The sequence below is a fragment of the Eutrigla gurnardus genome (assembly GCF_963514095.1).
Source record: "Eutrigla gurnardus genome assembly, chromosome: 11".
In the NCBI taxonomy this organism is placed as follows: Eukaryota; Metazoa; Chordata; class Actinopteri; order Perciformes; family Triglidae; genus Eutrigla; species Eutrigla gurnardus.
In genome coordinates, this window is record NC_139925.1 from 10978161 (window position 1) to 10996209 (window position 18049).

General features: G+C 40.7%; 2 protein-coding genes across 3 annotated transcripts; one reads left to right on the forward strand and one right to left on the reverse strand.

The window, feature by feature from the left end:
* Window positions 1-3826: 3826 nt before the first annotated feature.
* cuedc2 (CUE domain containing 2) lies at window positions 3827-6980 on the forward strand. 2 transcript variants are annotated; one of them, XM_084020717.1, is made up of 9 exons: window positions 3827-3964; window positions 4714-4799; window positions 4905-5048; window positions 5154-5215; window positions 5404-5525; window positions 5667-5834; window positions 5930-5994; window positions 6072-6132; window positions 6455-6980. In XM_084020717.1, the coding sequence occupies exons 2-9, from the start codon at window positions 4726-4728 to the stop codon at window positions 6599-6601; spliced, it is 843 nt and encodes a 280-aa protein (XP_083876843.1). In that variant the 5' UTR covers window positions 3827-3964; window positions 4714-4725; the 3' UTR covers window positions 6602-6980. The 2 variants fall into 2 exon arrangements, with proteins under 2 accessions (XP_083876843.1, XP_083876842.1); XM_084020716.1 differs by having other exon boundaries at window positions 4717-4799; window positions 6455-6979.
* A 1145-nt stretch (window positions 6981-8125) lies between these two features.
* Window positions 8126-14127, reverse strand: hif1an (hypoxia inducible factor 1 subunit alpha inhibitor). Its single transcript, XM_084021131.1, has 8 exons — window positions 13730-14127; window positions 12309-12559; window positions 11704-11852; window positions 11440-11585; window positions 11120-11226; window positions 10636-10699; window positions 10431-10541; window positions 8126-10143 (listed from the first exon to the last, which is right to left on the reverse strand). Exons 1-8 carry the CDS (start codon window positions 13907-13909, stop codon window positions 10087-10089), a joined length of 1065 nt encoding a protein of 354 aa, XP_083877257.1. The 5' UTR covers window positions 13910-14127; the 3' UTR covers window positions 8126-10086.
* Between the last annotated feature and the right edge of the window lie 3922 nt (window positions 14128-18049).

Consider the following 18049-nt stretch of genomic DNA (forward strand, 5'->3'; position numbering starts at 1 on the left):
TCCTCTTAATGTCAAACTGCAAATGAATTATCTAACATCTTACATTGTTTACATTCACAGATGTTATTCAAAAGGTGCTATTTTTTTGCGTTAAATATATAATTGTTGAATTTGATTTGAGACCATTTTTTTTTTGCATGCTTCACATCCTGTAACTCTGCATGCATGGAAGTTGAAGCGTTGAGGACCTGCCTGGTGACCACTTCCTGGGGACAGTACAGGAGGCAGACGGGAGGACAGGCTAGACTACACAGGTGGCCCAGATTCTGGATCAGGTCAGCCGCACCCTCAGAAAAGCAGCCAGCTAATCTCATGCCCATGCACCAAATCCCTTCAAGTCATTCACCTGCAGCTCTTTATAAAAAAATTTAAAAAAAGTGTATGGGGAAAAATGTAATTTAAAATACTCTAACTTTGATTTCATTAGTCTTGTTAATAATGTTACTTTTACTTAACTAATCTATACAATAAAGCACAACCTTCAAAACTAAGCCGAGAGGTGAAATGATTAGGAAGCCTGAGATTTGATTAAAGATGGGTTATGATTGTAAAGGAGGCCTTACATTGTAAAAGTTTCAATTAATTAAACCGCACTGTGCTTGAATTCACTCTGTAAATGCACCTTTTGTAACGCATTGGAAAAGATATGTTCTGTGTTTAAAATTTTTTAACAAATTCTCTCTCCAAATAGTGCGCCGATATCATCTCAGGTGATTCAAGTGAAAATATCTGCTAATTCTCTGCCTTTCTATTGTGGATGCAATGCTACACATTCACTGAGAAAATACAATAAAATCTAAATATGAAGTCACTCTGGCTGAACTGCAAATCGAACGTTAATAGAATAATACTGTTCCGACAGACAGCTCCGAGCATTATTGTCTAAAGTTGGGTAAAGGGTAATTAATTTGGCAGTAAATCATTCAGTGTTTTGGCGACTCTGATGAGAATTGTAATCTTTTTTCTTTTTTTTCTTTTTTTTGCTCAGACATCCCCCAAGCCAACCCCCCAGTCCCCATTGTCTGTGTGAAAATGGAAATCTGTGCCACCAGTACAATATCCACATTATGTGCCCTGCCTCAACATTGTTGCATGACATGCTTGATTGTGCCCTGGCATATAGGAACGGAAATGTCTAAACATACCATTAGCACATATTAAGGTTTTTCCTCCACTCACATTAATATGCAATGTACTAGTGTATACTTTTTTAAATGATTTCTTCTGTGTTTGAATAAAATACTTCTTTGACATTTGTAAAACACTCTTGTTCTTATGCTAAAAGCAGAAGAAATGCATTCATTTCCAAATTTGTTTCCCTTAATATGTGCTTTGGACTAACTGGACTATTTCAAATTTAAATACATTTTACAAGACTATGCAAATATAGTTAATTTTGTATTTATTGTCACACAGATCCACACAACAATCACAAGGATGTTCTGTTACTGCGTTTTATCTCAACCATTCTACTCGTTTGTGCCTCTGTCAAAGTCAATTTTTATTAATAGCGTTGCTTGAGGCTAAAGGTGCAATATGCTCCTTGTTATTATTGAAGGTATGTGACATTTGTATACATTGATTTGACTTATTGCGTGCGTTTATATGCCATACATCTCTCGGGATGTTTGTGTTTCATGCGATACTGTTTGAGGAGGTGTGACTAAGACAAACTGCCATAAAGATGGTTTAACCTTTATCAATAAGTGTGCTTTCTTTTAGTTTTTTCCACTCACACAGAAGCAAGGACAGCTTAACTACTGCTTCCACAAAGATGTAAATCCTTAGAATATACCTAAAATGAGAAATCAGGGGAAATTATCATACGTAAATGAGCGAACAACTAAAATCTTCTAACATAAGATAATGGCAGCTGACCAAATTTAAGCTCAAGAATGTTGTTTCTGTACTGGTAAACTCCAAAACTCTGTGTTTCAATGTTAAAGTTTGATACATAATGTTTTAAAAATGACAGCGAGAGTTTCAAGCCCAAGAGATGCTATTGTGGATCTGCTATTAGCTGTGACCCTCTTGTCTTCTGGAAGGTGTCCAGAGCAAACCATCTCTCAGAGACATATATGAGGTCCTGCTGTCACTAATAACTCAATGCTGCCACCTTGTGCTGGGACACCTTTCACTTAAAAAAGAAGAAAAAAGAACCCCACTTTCAGCTTTAGTAGGTCCGTCAGCATGACTTCATATTGTATTCTGCACTGATAAAAAACAAGAATATACAGGATGCTTTTATTATTGATTGGGGCAAAAAGTGAGTGCAGTTAAGAGCTTTGTATGTAAAAGTGTAAGCTAATGTTGCCTGAAGCCTGTGTCTTTACAAGGTTAATATAAGTGATAACATAATATTACAGTATATTGATGCTCCCGAGTATGTGCATGTGAGCATTAATGTGCGTTACATGGTTTGGAGAATACTCTCAGCTGTTAACGCACCGGTAGAAAACCGAGATGCTCTCCTTTTGCTGTAGCTTTTACACACTCTCCTCTGATACCTCACCCCCAGCTGTCTAGCCATGAGCTCAGAGTTGAAACAGAGTTCAGCCAAGTTGAGAATTATTCCTCCTTGTTTTATCAGCAGCGTGTACCATATTTCCCCCGTGAAATACTACAGCCGGGCAAGAGATACTGCCAAGGGAGTAGGGAAACAATTGAATGGGCATTAATGATTCACAAGTACATATCTGCTATAATACCAACACAGGCGGAGGTAACTGAGAGCAGGATCTGATGACATCATTGATGTTGCCTCAGATAACACCTTGATCATCAACTATGTATGGATCTGGCAAAAGATAGAAGATAATGTCCAAGTGAGAGTAGACATATAGAGATATTTACTGGCCTGATGTAGACCAATGTTCAGACACTGAGTCAGGAAGACCACAGAAAGTTTCACATTTATTGAAGTGAAAATCTGGCCCAAACATAGTAAATATCTTAATATTTGATGATACCTGAAATAAATGTGCAATGGTTTCTTCCATCTTGATTGTTTGTTTGTCTGTTTTCGGTCCTGCTTCACTTTTTTGACTTACTAAAACATGAGGAATCGTTTACGGACATCCTCCTGAGATATGTGTTGCCTTGAAAACTAGGGCAGAGCAATATATCGATATGATATCAATATTAAATCGATACTGTGATATGGCCATAGCTTTGACTGTTTTTTCCCCATGTAATGTAGGGCAGCAGCTACCTATTATTTTTAATCAATTATTTATTTGGTCTTTAAGATTACAGACTATTATGAACAGTTTCCAAGAGCCAAAGGTGACATCTTCAAAAGGTTTGTTTTGTCCAAAACTCTAAAATATTCATATTATCATATATTTAGTATCCATAGTCCATTTCTGTGAATTTATATTGAGTATTTAATTTATATTAACATAAAGCCTGAGTCAAATTCCTTGTATGTCTTCACACTTACTTACCAATAAAGCCGAGTGTGATATTCAGTTTGTAATGATATAAAGGAGTATGTTTCAGCTGAATAAGTCCTGCAGGATTTATTCAGGGCGGTGAATTAAATGGACTGTTCTGCAGGACATATATTATGTCAACAGATTAGCCAGTAAATCAATTAATCGACTAGGTTAAGTGTTTCAGCTCTAAAAAAAAATAGTTTAGGGTCTAATCTCTGTTGAAATGAGATTTCTGTCTCTTTTTCATTAAACACAATGCAATCTCCTCTTTTCCTCGCTCCACACTGCATTTCAAATCCGTGTTAAACTAAAGAGCGTTGTCTGTATAGACGTTCGTTAACAGTCGCTGCATTTAGCAGGGCTGTTTACAATTGAAAGGAAATGACGTGCCAATGTTTTGAATCGCGCTGGCTAAAACAGTAGCACGGACAGAAAGCCTCCTGTAACCACTGCACTGACCAGCATCCCCCCCTTTATACATCTGGGGGGAAACTTCCAAGATTCATGTCCCCATAATTTCTGCCGCAGTAAGTTTTTCTCCACTAAAAGTCGCTTCGATACATAATCCGAGTTTGTCTTGGCATAACGCGTTAGCTAGCAGTTGTTGTTAGCCCACTTAGCTAGCGCTCGTTCGCTAACAGCCTATCGTTATTTCTCTTAAATACGACGGTTGGCCTTTTTCATTAATGAACAGTGGATACTGTCGAGCTGGTATTACAGGCCGTGGGTTTATTGACTGTGTGGGGGTGTAAATAACAGGCGGCTGCCTTTGAAACGGGTTTATCCAAGGATGGCTTAGCCCTGGAGTTTGGTACCGTTAATTAACCATAACGTCCGATACGGCTAACTGTTAGCCGATAACTAACGGTAATGTCCGCTATGCTAATAGCGCTGGGGGGGCAACGACACCACCGTTAGCACGTTGTTTTAATAGCAGTACGTATCAATTAACTTACTTTGTTTGGTGGGGACGTTAAGTAGCTTCCTCGACGAGTTTGCTATTTTTAACCGTTGCATCCCAGTTTACTTGACTGCTGAAGCGTGAAGGCTACAAACTGAGAAGTTCATGTAACTAATAGGTCCGTCGTAAAAGTCAACACTGAGCAAACGACGCTGTAGCAACTTTAAAGATGCTTTTATATTATTTCTACATAGGTCCGAGCTAATGGTGCAGGTTGCTCCATTTGATATATGAGGGACAGCTGCTGCGTTATTAAATGTTTGTTGTGCAAACCCAATACTTTTTTAAAACTCTGCATTTCCTCTTACTGCACAGTAGGAGAACACAATGGACCTCCACAAAATCATCCACAATGCACTGCACGAATTTATTCAGGTGTTCATTCCTGATGCTGATCTCAGGTAAACAATCCACAATATATATATTTTTTTAATTGTTGCACCCTTACAATAAAGTCAAGTGCACTCAGTTTTACACTCACCCCTCTTTCTTCCCACACAATGCAGCACACTGGATGACGTCCTTCTGTCTTACATCACTGGAGTCCTGGAGGATCTCGGCTCCCAGCAGAGTGTTGAAGAGAACTTCGACGTAGAGGTCTTTGTAGAGATGCTGGAAGCCTACATACCTGGCTTTGCCGAAATTGACAGGTAGACATACAGACCCACTATTCTGGTTTTGCTGATTCTGTGATGAACAGAGTCAGTACTCCTTCATTTCTTGTTATCACAACAACAAACAATTTCATTTTGCAGTGTCAAAGTCTGTGAAATGATGTTCAACCTGGCTTCAAAACTAGCCACTGCTCGGACCTCAGGTAGTGCTTTTATTGTTATTTCTAAAGCATGAAGTACTGTGGCAGTCTTACTCTCTCCAAATGGTTACGTTATTTTTGCAAAAACAGACTTTATTGGGCAGTGCCATTTATTTTAAATGGGGATCATCAGCTTAACATGTATACTACAGTGTGCTGATGTTGATTTGTTTCCTTTTTAACTGATGAAGAAAACCCTGAGCCCAAGGCGAGAACAGAAGCGATTTCATTGAAACTCACCACCCTGCCCAGTGAACCTCCGCCAGCAGAAACGCAGTGCCTTAAAACACAGACAGAGGGCGCCACTGCCAAGGTTATCATTTCAGTACACATCAGCACATTATTTCCCTTTTCTTGAAGTGTTATAATTTCACTTTTCCATTGTGTGTCCTACTTTTAACGTATCGTTTATATGAATCAAAATGAGTGCTAATGTAAATGTATGTATGTCCAGCTACCTGTGTCTGAGTGGGAGTCCCAGGAGCAGCACCTACTAGAGATGTTTCCCAAGTGTAGTCTGTCCGAGGCTCGCAGTGCCCTGTCTATTGCCAAGGGAGACATGGAGGAAGCTGTGCGCCTTATCATAGAGGGTGATGTCCAACTCAGCCCCACTCCTCTTAATGTGAGTCCCTAGCAACACAAAGCAACGCTGGCACTGTGTATGTTACCTTGTGTATGTCAGCATCCTGATTTGATGGTGTCCCCTTTCGACCTCAGGTAAACCATGGGAAGAGTATTTCCCCACGAGCAGACCAGAAACTTAAAGAGAGCATCCTTGAGAAGTGAGTAAGATTGAGTGAGAGCAGATTTGGCCTCACTTCTTTGTTGCTATGCTTATGATAATGTTTCATCTTCGTAGGTACATGCTGGTGGACCGGGAGGAGGATAAGACTACACACCGGCCTGTCGCCCCTAAAGATGTAAGTTATTATTCATATTCACAAAACTATATGTAACTATATCATACAATTTATTTACAGTCTATAATAGGGATGTGAAACATACAGCCCGAGGGCCAGAACCAACATGTCAGAAGGTCCATTACGGCCCACTGGATGACTTAATTTGAAAGTTGTAGAAAACTCATCAATTCCAATTGCACTCCTAACTCTATTTCCCAAATGGGGGTTGTGCTGTCCTAATAAGAGTAGCAGCCCCCATGCTGGAAAGTGTTGAGGTAAATAGCAAGCCTGTAGCCGGCGCCACAATCAGACTCATCCCTCCTTTTTTTTTTAATTACAGGCTCCAAAGAAGCTAGTTCGGTACCACGGTAACCAGGTGGTAACCACAAAAGGAGAGCGATATCAGCTTGTGAAGAAAGACGAAGCAGAGGACATGAAGAAGACATACGTCAACCTCAAGCCTGCACGCAAGTACAGGTTCCATTGATGACGACCACAATAGTGTAAGAGCGCAGCTACTACTACTATACTACTACTGACAATGTCGTTTACACTTATTGTATTTATTGAGTTCATTTGGACGGATTCTTTTTGCCAAGTAAATAAACATATGTTAGTGTTTCATTGGCTTATTTTTAAATATTGTTACCATTATATGCCTTGGTTATAGTGTTTCAGTTGCTTTTGACAATTTGTGATATTTTGGTGAGGATGTTGTAACGTGTTGTTTTGTGTAACGGCCTGACTTATCTACTTTTTGCCATCTCAGCAGGTCTGATGTTGCATTACATTATTGTCTTTTTTTACCTCTTCATTTTGTTGTTGTTTTTTATGTTGTTGTTTTTTTTATCTTCCAATAGACGAAGTAGATTCATAATTATGACATGTGTACAAGTTGTAGATATGAATCTAGCCTTTTCTGTAAATAGGTTCTTGTGGTGCTGTAGAGTTCTTCTGGACATTACAAGTCTCAAATGTGCTTTTATGTACATATCAAGTTATTGATGCATATCTCATCAAAAAAATATATTTTTACATCATACAGGAAAAAAAATTAGAAATATAATGACCCAAAAGTGAAATTTGTTTGTTCACTACAACCTGAGACCCACTCCTCACACAACTAAGGTCTGATCAAGAGGTGCAACTTAAGTAGAATTATATTGCTCAACTTTAACCATCAATACATTCATTGGTATTTAATTTTCTAGCACAACAATAGAAATTCTCAAAAGGTGCACAAACTATTACAGCAATCATATTGGGCATAATGAAGTGGAGGACTGCGTTTGCCCCCTAAATGTTAAGCGAAACATGCTGCAGGAGGACTGAATTGTTCAGTTCATTCCAACAGCATTGTGCTTATTTTTGATATAGACATTTAGATTTGTAAAGTCTCCGCTCATGTATTTATTGTGAAGAGGGCCGTTGTGTGCTTTCAGGGTCTGTTTTTACAAATGTGTTACCTAAGTGGTCCTCTGTCAAGGCTTCTTTCATCTCATTTGTGAGTTTCACTCCACTTGTGATTATTGGTTGTGGAAATTTAAGTTATGATTGGATTCTTTTGTTCTTGTTAGTTGTATATTAGGATAAATGGGGTTGGTCGTGTGGTATTTTTAACAAATATATATTGTCTTTTATTTGTGTTCCCCTCTGAATCCATTTTAGCAACTATATGCAATTTATTTTGATTGGTGGTAATCAGTTTTTCCTGATTGTAGCTGTAACACAATCGAGTGTTGTTACTGATTATCAGCGGCAATGTTGTCTTTAATTACCGTATGAAGCTGTTTAGTCACGTTTTAAACCTGTGCTTTGAGAAACGGCTGATGCAGAATTTGTAGTAAATAAATACACACTCATTTTTGTAGATCATTCACATCGTATTCTTTGAATTGTTCACTCATGATACTAAGTATACGAGTTCAAAAGCACCACTTTTTTCATAGCTTCATTCAAATTGTACCGTGACTTGAACCTTGAAGAAATGTTCACATCATTCAGAACCCAGTAGTGTAGAACTTTGCAAACAAACTTTAATCAGAGGAACAAGGAGAGCACATACAAAATAACAGGCGCCAGCAATAAAAACATGCCTCCATCTCTATGAACCCTTGTCAATCCCACCTTTTAAAGCTGTTTAAGGCCAGAGTGATAAACAAACTTTTTGACCGTAAAACCAAAACAAAAAAAAGTCAAAGTTTAGTGCCATTGTTAAGTGAGGCAAATACCTACAGTAAACAGGGTAAACCGAGCAATAGAAGAGGAAGATGAAACATCGGTCTCGCATCAGAGGAAGTATCTCTGTTACATCATTGTGCAATTTGATAGAAATCGATATGCGCGACATAACCAATTTAAAGGTTAAAACCATTATCATAAACCCCTGAAAATCTGTATGATACCACTTACTGATTCCTCACAAAGATTTCTGAATTTGCAGATACCCATCTACTGGTTTGTATGTCGATTTGGCACATACATCACAGCATGTGACATGATTCTCTCCTTTTAGTTAATGTACATCATGACAACCGTTCTGAGGAGCGCTTGCAGAGAAAAAGGCCATCTTTCAAGTTTACTTCAAGGTCCTCAACATATGGCTGCAGGCAAGTAGAAAATAAGTGCATTTCTGATCAAAAGAGCAAGTACAGGTTTCCAGCTGGAATTAGATGCCGTTTCATCCCAGAGCTGTTGCATTTAATGCAGCGTATTGAATAATAGATTTCTAATCTCTGTACAACTTGACCACTAGGTGGTGCATTGTGTTGCACTGCAATGGCTGATGCACAAGCCACCCCCCAGCAGATGGCCCTGTTAGTCCAGTCCATTAAGTTTTCAGCATACATCCATCACTGAAGTGGTTCACTTTAACCACTTTGACAGTTGTAACCCGTGGTATTCTCAAGCATCACCAGTAATTACTCTTTCTAGTTTCCCCCAAAAACACTTAATGTGTTTTATTCTTTTTTAAAGTAAACTGTATTTGCTAACTAAAATTAAATGTATTTTCAGTGCCCCCTCACCTATTACTGGTACGCAGAATAGCACATTCAATGAAGTCAAACAAATCAAACAAGCGAGAGCATAAATAAACACAAAGCAGCATCGCTCAGTTAAAACTATTTAGCTGCAAGCAGTCAAGTTGTCCTTCAGCCGAAAACATGACCTGCCTTTTTTCTTTTTCTTTTTTTTTACACCCAAACATCTTTGATCATATTTCACAATTGTCTCATCACTGTACTTCTGTGTTTTGTTAACATGCATAGGCTGTCCTATTTGCAACAGAAAATGCTTGCTGTACACTCCCCCAAAAACGAAATCTGAAGATAATGCAGATTACTTGGATAAATATTTCAAAAAACACTTAAAAGACATGTCATCTTCAGAGGTATGAACCGAGTCAGTTTTAAAGCTGTCTTTGTGATAAAGACGGAGAATACAATAAGATCACTCAACACTTAGTAATCAAACACAACTGTTATTACATGTATGTAAGAAATGTCCTGGATTTAACTGATGTGTTTCCCCTTAAGTCATCCATTAGTGGTCAAAATATTGAGGTTGTTCCAAAGGTACCGATCTCTGACAACTTCTGCTGATAAGTTGAGCAAATACACCCAATTATCCATTAGGCTGAATTATGTCGAGACAAAACTGATTTACATAAATATATCTAAACTAAAGCCAAATTAGGTGTTTTTCTCAAAGTCAAAAAGAGAGAAAAAAAAGGACTTCTTCAAGTAGAAAGAGTTTCCATGAGTGGATCAGATGTTTCATGTTCAGATGTATTTGCAATGACCATGGCACTCGAAGACGACTGAAGCAGAATGGTTTCAATATGGCCGCTTTCTGCCATGCAGCGATGCGTGGCTCCAAAGTCACAATGCGCATTACGCACGCGGGCGGTCTCACTTTCACAAGGCAAACAGCTTCCAGAGCAGTCCAACTGACAGTTTTAAGAGGGGAGCTCTAACTCAGATCCTGGTCATATCGCCCCTTGATCATCGTTTTCAGTAAAGGTCCAACCTACAGAAAAACAGAACGACTCTGTTTAAGCTATACTTCAAAGCGTCGGACATATTTCTCGTTGTGTCTTTCCATTGGTCTAAATCAGGTAAGCCATAAATATACACAGTAATTGGGTTGCTGGATGGGTCAGCGTGCCATGGGGATTTCATGTAACAGGTGACCTAAATGTGGATCCGATTTGATGTTCTAGAAAAAGTGTGAGTGTGACATTCATGTGTGACTTATTCAAGCGAGGACAGTAAAGAGTTTGTATTGTAAAGAGGATATAAGGGCAAGTGCTTTACCTCACGTGGGTCTCCTAGTGCTTCTCCCAGCATTTTCTCAATATTCCTCATGATGGCCACCTTCTGATGAGCTCGCAGAGGGTATTCTATCCTCCTGGGCGTGGAGGCGCCCTGAACAAATCCAGTCAAATAGGTGAGTGATCAGGGAAATAACAAGAAGCAACACATGTCAAAGTAACAGCTGTAAAGGCTTAATTATGCGTACTTTGTACCAGAAGTTGACAGTGATGGTGACTCCGCCTCTCAACAGTGATTCGATATGATGCCACCTGAGGAAAGAAGAAAAATATAAAATATAATTCATCAAACTATGGAAAGGAACAACTTCCTGCCATTCTTCTGAGAGTGTTTATAAAATAACACCGATGCCCTGCACTCGCTGTGGATTCATGCTCCAACACATCAGCTTCATTACTAACAATAACAATTGCGTTATACAGTAGTGTCCTCTGACAGCACAAATGTCTACCAGTTGTGGGCATATTAATTACGCACAGAGCGTTTACTAATAGGCCATTGATGGATCATTTTTCTCGCATGTTGATCAGTTAAATCAAATAATATCATCCTGAAATGCATCCAAGAAACCCAATGCCCCAGAGATAATCATCTGATTTGGTGATGGAGCTCATTTTTCTTCACAAGCAGTACATCATTTCTAAAGAAGGCCATACAGAAGTACTTCTTACCAATACATCGGGATGTAGAGCACATCTCCCGGGCCCACAACAGCCTCGTAGCCGACAACGTTTTTAAAACCGGGAAACCTCTCGTAATCTGGGTTATCAAAATCAACCTATAAATGAAAAACAGGGATTTGTTACACAGCACAAACATACTGAACCTCAATAACTTCCTGTAATGTGGCTGTATAATTCGCTTTGAGGGGGATTTCCTCTTTCTGAGAGCTTTACGCTGACTTATATATACCGCTATAGAAAAAAAATCTGCTAAATGAGGAGTTCATATTATTAAACTGTGGGTGGCTTTCGGCATATCTGCGGCTTACTTGGCTCTGTCTGTCACAGGGGTGGTGCACAGGGTACGGATAGAGACACTCAAACTGGTCCGGAGGGAAGAGGATGCATCTTTTATGGCCTTTGATCTGTGCAAAGAAGTTCTGCTGCTCGTCGTAATGTGCCGGCGTGACATTTCCTGCATTGAGATATAATATATATAATAATAATATATATTAGAACAGAACAGAAAATGTCACTTGTGTGATCACAACTTGTGAGGATAACAACACAGTGGCTTAAGTAAGAGCCCTTACCCTCCATGCCTATGAGCAGCAGATTGGATGTCAGCTGTCCCCAGTTTCTCTTGGCTTGCTGCTTGTTGATCCAGTTCCAGTTGAAACCAAGGAAGTCAACAACGATCTTCTTGCCTACCGTGTCATTCAGGGTCTGCTGCAGATACACCCTTTAAATGCACGGGAAACGAGACGTGCAAAACCGATGAGCCGCCTTGTTCAGCAAGTGGCAATGCAACTCATTTCATTCATAATGCTATAAATGTGCCCGCCTTTTATGAGCTTGTTTACAAGGTTCTTGTATCTCAGAAAACACATCCCATTTAAACCACGGAGAAGGATGTGACATTGAAGGAAGTGGACCGTAAAACTCAACGAGATATGTTTCAGTGAGTCAAACAGCGACTTGACTTCAGTAAGTAATATGTGTGTGTGTATCGCCAGGCCAAGTCAGGCCACTGTGACAGGCTTCTCCCCTGGTTCACCTTTGTGAACGCTTAGTCATTTGCTCCCCCTTCCTGTGCTGAATTACATGTCATGAGAGAAAACAATCCCTGCAGCACAGAAGAGAGAAGTTTAGATTGAGCATCAGTTCAAACTCATATATCCTTATAAATACATCTTACCTCTCCTCTCCTCCCATTTGCTCCGTTATATGCATTTTATCCACAAATTCGTTGAATTTCATTTCCATTCGCTGCGACTTGGGGACAAAGTTCTCAAAATTGGCCATTTTTTTCTCGTCATAGTAGAGGAATTTGTGGTTTTCTGCAGTGTAAACTGAGAAGTCTCCGTTTCCGATGTTCTCCTTGAGGTATGCGATGTCCCATTTGAGAGCTGGATACACAAGGTTTGTGTCTGTTAAAACCACCGGTTCCTGAAAACAGGTTTAAAAAAAAACAAAAAAACATTTCAATACAGTAAAATTACAAACTGATATTTGCTTATATATTATCATGATTATACCATAGGAGTGTCTAAATCTACAGTAGTTGTATAAAACTGTAATTCATCGTTTTATGTTATCATCTAGTCGGCTGCGTTTAATGTAGCTCATAAAATAGGTTATATCTATATATATTTATTGTTTCTTTCTTTTAACGTTAAATAATTGTTAAACATTACACTACGGGTATATATGTATTAATATTTGTCTTTTATGACCCTTTTACACATAAATCCCAACACCAGGCCGCGCAGCACATCGACAGAGCGGTCTATGTGAGTGAACACACCGAGCTCCGAGGGCTACGTGACAAACTGAGCGTAGACCGCTGGGCGCGCTCCCGTCGCCTCTCTTTCTCCCTCGCTCTGCACCAGCACGCGCTTTCATTTTCGCACCAGTGCTCGGGCCAGTCTACGGTCCCGAGATGATAAATAGTGTTGTGATGGTTAGAAAATCGGGCTTGTGGGTGTTTTAGATCATAAAAAAGTTACCTTAACATAATAATGCATTGATACGACTTGCAGGTATATATATATCTATATATCTATATAAATATAGATATATGTGCATGTTATCCAGATGTGAAAAATACGTTTCTCTTGTTATTTACTTAGGGGTGCAATTAGAAAGAATTGAAGGACATAACTGACAAATATTAAAATTTCTGTAAATCGACTTTCAGCTCGACAGATCTATCTCTTTATCTCTTTATCTAGCTCAAGGGAGGGGGGGGGGGTGTATTTCCTACTGATTATATGCACCTCTTCAACAATATATGCAAAAAATATATATTTTAATTTTGCACATTGCAACCATCGTTTCTTCTTGTTAAACTTCATGTAGTTAAAAGTGCGTGTGCTTACGTGCGTTAAACATCTATCCACCAATCAACCAACCTGCGACTTTAGCCAGCAGGGAGGTGTGTCTGGACCCAGCACCCTGATCCTGCACACTTTTTACAAGTTATACAATAAATGTTCCTCTTATGACTTAAATAAAAGCACAACATCATGAATACCGCCAAGTGCACCAATGTCTCAAAGCGGGGTTTGTGGTGCAGGTGAACTGGGTCTCTTAACCGTTATAACTTAGTGGGTTTACCTCGTTGTTTATCAGCATCTCTGCCAATGGGTCCGTGTGAGAGAGTCTGGGAATGGGCTGCGTTGGGAAAGGATATTTTCGGAGCTGAGACTCATCCCACTCCCAGTTTTGGACGCCGATGAAATCGGCGCCGCCTTCGCTGGTCGCGGGATCAGCCTCCGCGACGGTGGCCGCCGCCATGGTTGCCGACGAGCGTCCTCCTCGCGATGAAAGAACCAGGCACCGGCTTGTCTTCCGGGCAGTAACCCCGCTGGGCTACACAGTCGGCGGCGGGACTACTAATACAAGCTTTTCCCATTCACCGTTCTTACGTTAAGCCAGGAAACATGTGCCGTAACGTCAACGGCAGAGGCCCCTCTCCGTCTGCGTTCCGTGCAGGTTGTGTGTTTACACACCGTGTTGACAGCCAGAAAACAAACGACATGACCTAAAACAGTCTGGGAAGCACGACGGTCGTTTTAGAGCGGGGATATCGGACAGCGACACCTAGTGTACTGGGTGACTCAACGCGCATGTTGTAATAATCTGGTTTTGCCACGAAAGGGAGCTGTTGTACTTGGTTTTCACCTCAGTTTCTTTCTTTCTCTTTTTTTTCTTTATTTTTAATTTCTTGTTTTTGAAAGAAGAAAAAAAAAGATTGTCTTTTTTTTAATGATCATCAAAAAGGCAATAGGCATGTCATTAGCATAAGTGATATATCACTATTAATAAAATACCCATGTAGTCATTCTTTAAATATATACATATGTATTTATGATTATCTTATAGGACATGAGGCATTGTTATTTAAAAAAAATGTCATTTCCATTTGCTGATGTTGCATTCAAAGTACAATTTGGAATGAATGTTGGAGTTTTAATTACATAACAGTATTTTACACAGGGTACAGAGTACTTCCTCCATAACGTGATAACAGGGGCCCTGGTTGGACTCAAACCCACCGCACCGTGATTCAGTTTACCAGCAATGGGACAAAATTACATCCATAATGACATCTTTAACACTGCTGCTTTGACTCCATCTAGAAATCAGACTAAATGGCAGGGCAATACGAAATATTACTAATACTACCAAATCATCATTTCAAAGTCAGAATGATTGAAAAGTGAGCACATAAATTCATTGCACTCTGAGTGAGCACAATAAAAGCTGCATACAGAGGTTGGAATTACACTCGGGTTTTGTACTTAAAACTTAAACTACCATGAGTTAAGCTGATGAAATCAGTGACAACGTCACAGTACAATCTGAATCTTAATACTTTGATCCATCCGTGTTGGTCTGAAATATGTGCTGTATAGTAGGGAGCAATACTGCTTAGTAATGTCATTGATGAAGTATAGAACAGGACACAACAACAAATATTTTTTTCATCAGACAGAAAGAACATTTGTCCCCGCTCTCTCTCTCTCTCTCTCTCTCTCTCTCTCTCTCTCTCTCTCTCTCTCTCTCTCTCTCTCTCCCTCTCTCTCTCTCTCTATCAGAAGATATGATAATGAAAGTCTGGGCAAACACTTTTGCAATAGCGAGCCAATATTTAACTATTTTCATCATAGCCCTAAGTATGGCTGCATTGATCACTGGGCGATCACTCTTCATGAGATAACTGTGCACACATTACCTTGCTCACTGGACTGATCAGCTGATGAGGCCTCGCTCTGTTTCGTCAGTATCAGGCTGGTATTGAACTAGATGGAGACCTTCGTATCAGTCGCTTTGATCACTGCCCCTTTGTGTTTTAAACCTGCTTTCTGACAGCAGACGGGTAAACGGGCCGAATGTTCCCTCGAAAGCTTTCTCCTGAAATGTTTGTAGAAAAACCTGATAGATCTTGTATGTTTTCTTTTTGATTCAGGCTTTATCAGCAGGTTTCCACTGCGGGGACTGGTTCGGGGGCTCCCTGGTGGGTTCCCATGCTCTGTGTTTCCTGTGCAGATCAGTGAGCTGAGCTGAGCTGATCCCCCCGATGCTCCCCTCTCCCCATTCTTTGCAGATAGAGCCAGGAGATTGACCACCCCGGTGAGCCTCAAGAAGCTTGTATCTCAATCCCGTTGATAGCAACAAACATACACCACTGCTGCCTTCTCCCCAGCAGATGAACTGCTGTCACAACAAAGACTCAGACTCCAATGAAACAGTTCCCTGATGAGTGAAAGCATCTGATGCTTCTTGGATGGCGCGTACGGCTGCAAATACAACGCAGGTAACTACAGAGTTTTGTATTTAAGAGCGCACGCTGGACGCTCCACTCATCTGTGTTGGCTTTCTCTCACATTCTTACTGACCCTCGCCCCTCTAGGTGTTGTAGATCCAGAACCTCTAAGCCATTAAATCCTATTAGTCAAGGATTCTCTGAAGCATTATAAGTAGATTTCCCATCTTTCAACGATTGCATTATCCCTTGCTACCTGAGAGAAATCGGCCCTTATATTTTATTATTTGTACATCACAGTTTTATGTTGCAGAGCCATAGAAGTACTAATTCAAACAAAAAGACATTCCCCTTCTACCTCTCTCCCTCCCAAACTAAAAACATGGGCATATTAATATCGCCAACAGTTGGTGCTGCTACAGAAGTGTATTATTATTCAAGCTCTGTGAGAAAGCATCTGCTTAAAACCCTACTCTTCCTCTGAGGTGTCCCCTCTCCCTCCACTCCGGCCTCGTTTTATGGCAAATTGGAAATGGCAGGGCCGGCCTGAGAGACGGAAGTTCCGACCCCCCCGGTCGGAGGTCGTGTCACTCTCTGGGAAATGTTACGTGTAGTGATCAAGAGTGTGTGCTGTTTCACACGCCATCATAAGGCGTGTGTGTGTGTGTGTGTGTGTGTGTGTGTGTGTGTGTTTCATTCAGTTCACCTCTCCTTTTTAGTATTTGAGTGGTTGTTCATTAAATGCGATTGACAGAGAGAAAGCTGATGGTAAAAATGGGCTGCATGTTTTTGTGTCTGGCTGGTCATGTGACCCTCATAGCCTCCTCATAAAGCCACATAAAGTAAAGTATAAGTGAGAATTTTGTGCAATAATTCACTCTGTGAAACTGAGATCTCAGCGTAGTAGTCTCCTTATGTGCCAATCACTGGAGGAATTCCCTCTCTTTAGGCTCTGATCTCGACTGAATGAGCGAACGGTGTCAAAGGTGTGTCGAACTGGCTCAACTTTAAAGCGGTCAAACGTGTTTTTCTGTCTGCACTTCCCACACATTAACCAACTGCTGTGTTAGCAGGCTTCCCATTGTGTGACACATGCATGTGGGTAGAAGTCGGCACATTTTCTGCTCGTAGTGAGCCAGTGCGTGGCAGCGTGACTCGCATATTTAACCAAAGGAGTCCGTGCAAGAATCCCGAGTTTAAAGTGCCTTTGTTGAAATATCACCCTGAATGCAGGTCCTGATTATAATTCCACATTCGCCTTAAAACCCTGTGAACTAACATTTTGACGTGCCCCTGTTGTACTCCCTGTCGCAGTAAATTGCACAACTACCACAGAGCCGCGGGGCAAAAGCTTGGTATGCTGGTCCTTTTGTTGGTGAGAGGGTTTTGCTGCATGCCAGGCAGAGCAATCCAGCCAGCCCACGGGGGTCACCAGAGGAGGGAGGAGTTTTGATTATGATCATTATTTGGTAAATAAGATGTCAACAAGGTGTTTCCTTGACACTTTATTGAGAAAAAGGAGGAAGGTGCAGAAATGAACGCCCCCCTCTCAATGGGACCTCTAATCTCCCCTTTCATGTCCCATCTCGTCTGAAGGGTTTGGGCTTCGGCTGCCATGTGCTGCTCTGCCCGGGCCTGGCAGTTCTTACTTGCAGGTGGGGTGAGTATCCCTGGCAAGCATGTGTTTATAAAACCCACTTGTTTGGGCACAATACTTGAACTAACTTCTTTTGAGAGAACAGTGTGAATCTTTGCAAAGCCTTTTCCCAAAGTCCTTTAGAAGGCGACAGCCCATTGAGAGCGGTGAAGGAGGGATTACCTTCCTTGACAGTGGTGCATTTCCGAGAGAGCTGATTAGCTCTGCATTCATTGTTAAATCGAGCAAAGGAAGGCCCTAGAGGAGTGAAAGGATCCAAATAGGTGGGCCCAGAAATAAAACAGCCGCAGGAAGCCCTGCACAGGCAACCCAAAGTTTTCCCAACATTTCTTTCCCCCCACACCAAAGGAGGTGCGGCGTGAAAAAGGAGATTAGCATACAAAATTAGAGGCGGGGATGATTTTTTTAAGGGCAACTTGCCTCATGCCCTCCACCCCCATGGCCCTACTCTGTCTGGACAAAGTTAATTAAACTAGTATTAAACAGTAAAGAAACTTCCAAGGACTTGGGA

Bases quoted from the DNA above. Each gene is read 5' to 3' on its own strand.
- cuedc2 (XM_084020717.1), top strand. From the start codon at position 4,726: ATGGACCTCCACAAAATCATCCACAATGCACTGCACGAATTTATTCAG. The intron at 5,049-5,153 runs GTAGACATACAG...TTCATTTTGCAG, and splicing joins GGCTTTGCCGAAATTGACAG to TGTCAAAGTCTGTGAAATGA. The intron at 5,216-5,403 runs GTAGTGCTTTTA...TAACTGATGAAG, and splicing joins AGCCACTGCTCGGACCTCAG to AAAACCCTGAGCCCAAGGCG.
- hif1an (XM_084021131.1), bottom strand. From the start codon at position 13,909: ATGGCGGCGGCCACCGTCGCGGAGGCTGATCCCGCGACCAGCGAAGGC. The intron at 12,560-13,729 runs GTAAACCCACTA...ACCTGTTTTCAG, and splicing joins AGATGCTGATAAACAACGAG to GAACCGGTGGTTTTAACAGA. The intron at 10,144-10,430 runs GTAAAGCACTTG...GTTTTTCTGTAG, and splicing joins CACTAGGAGACCCACGTGAG to GTTGGACCTTTACTGAAAAC.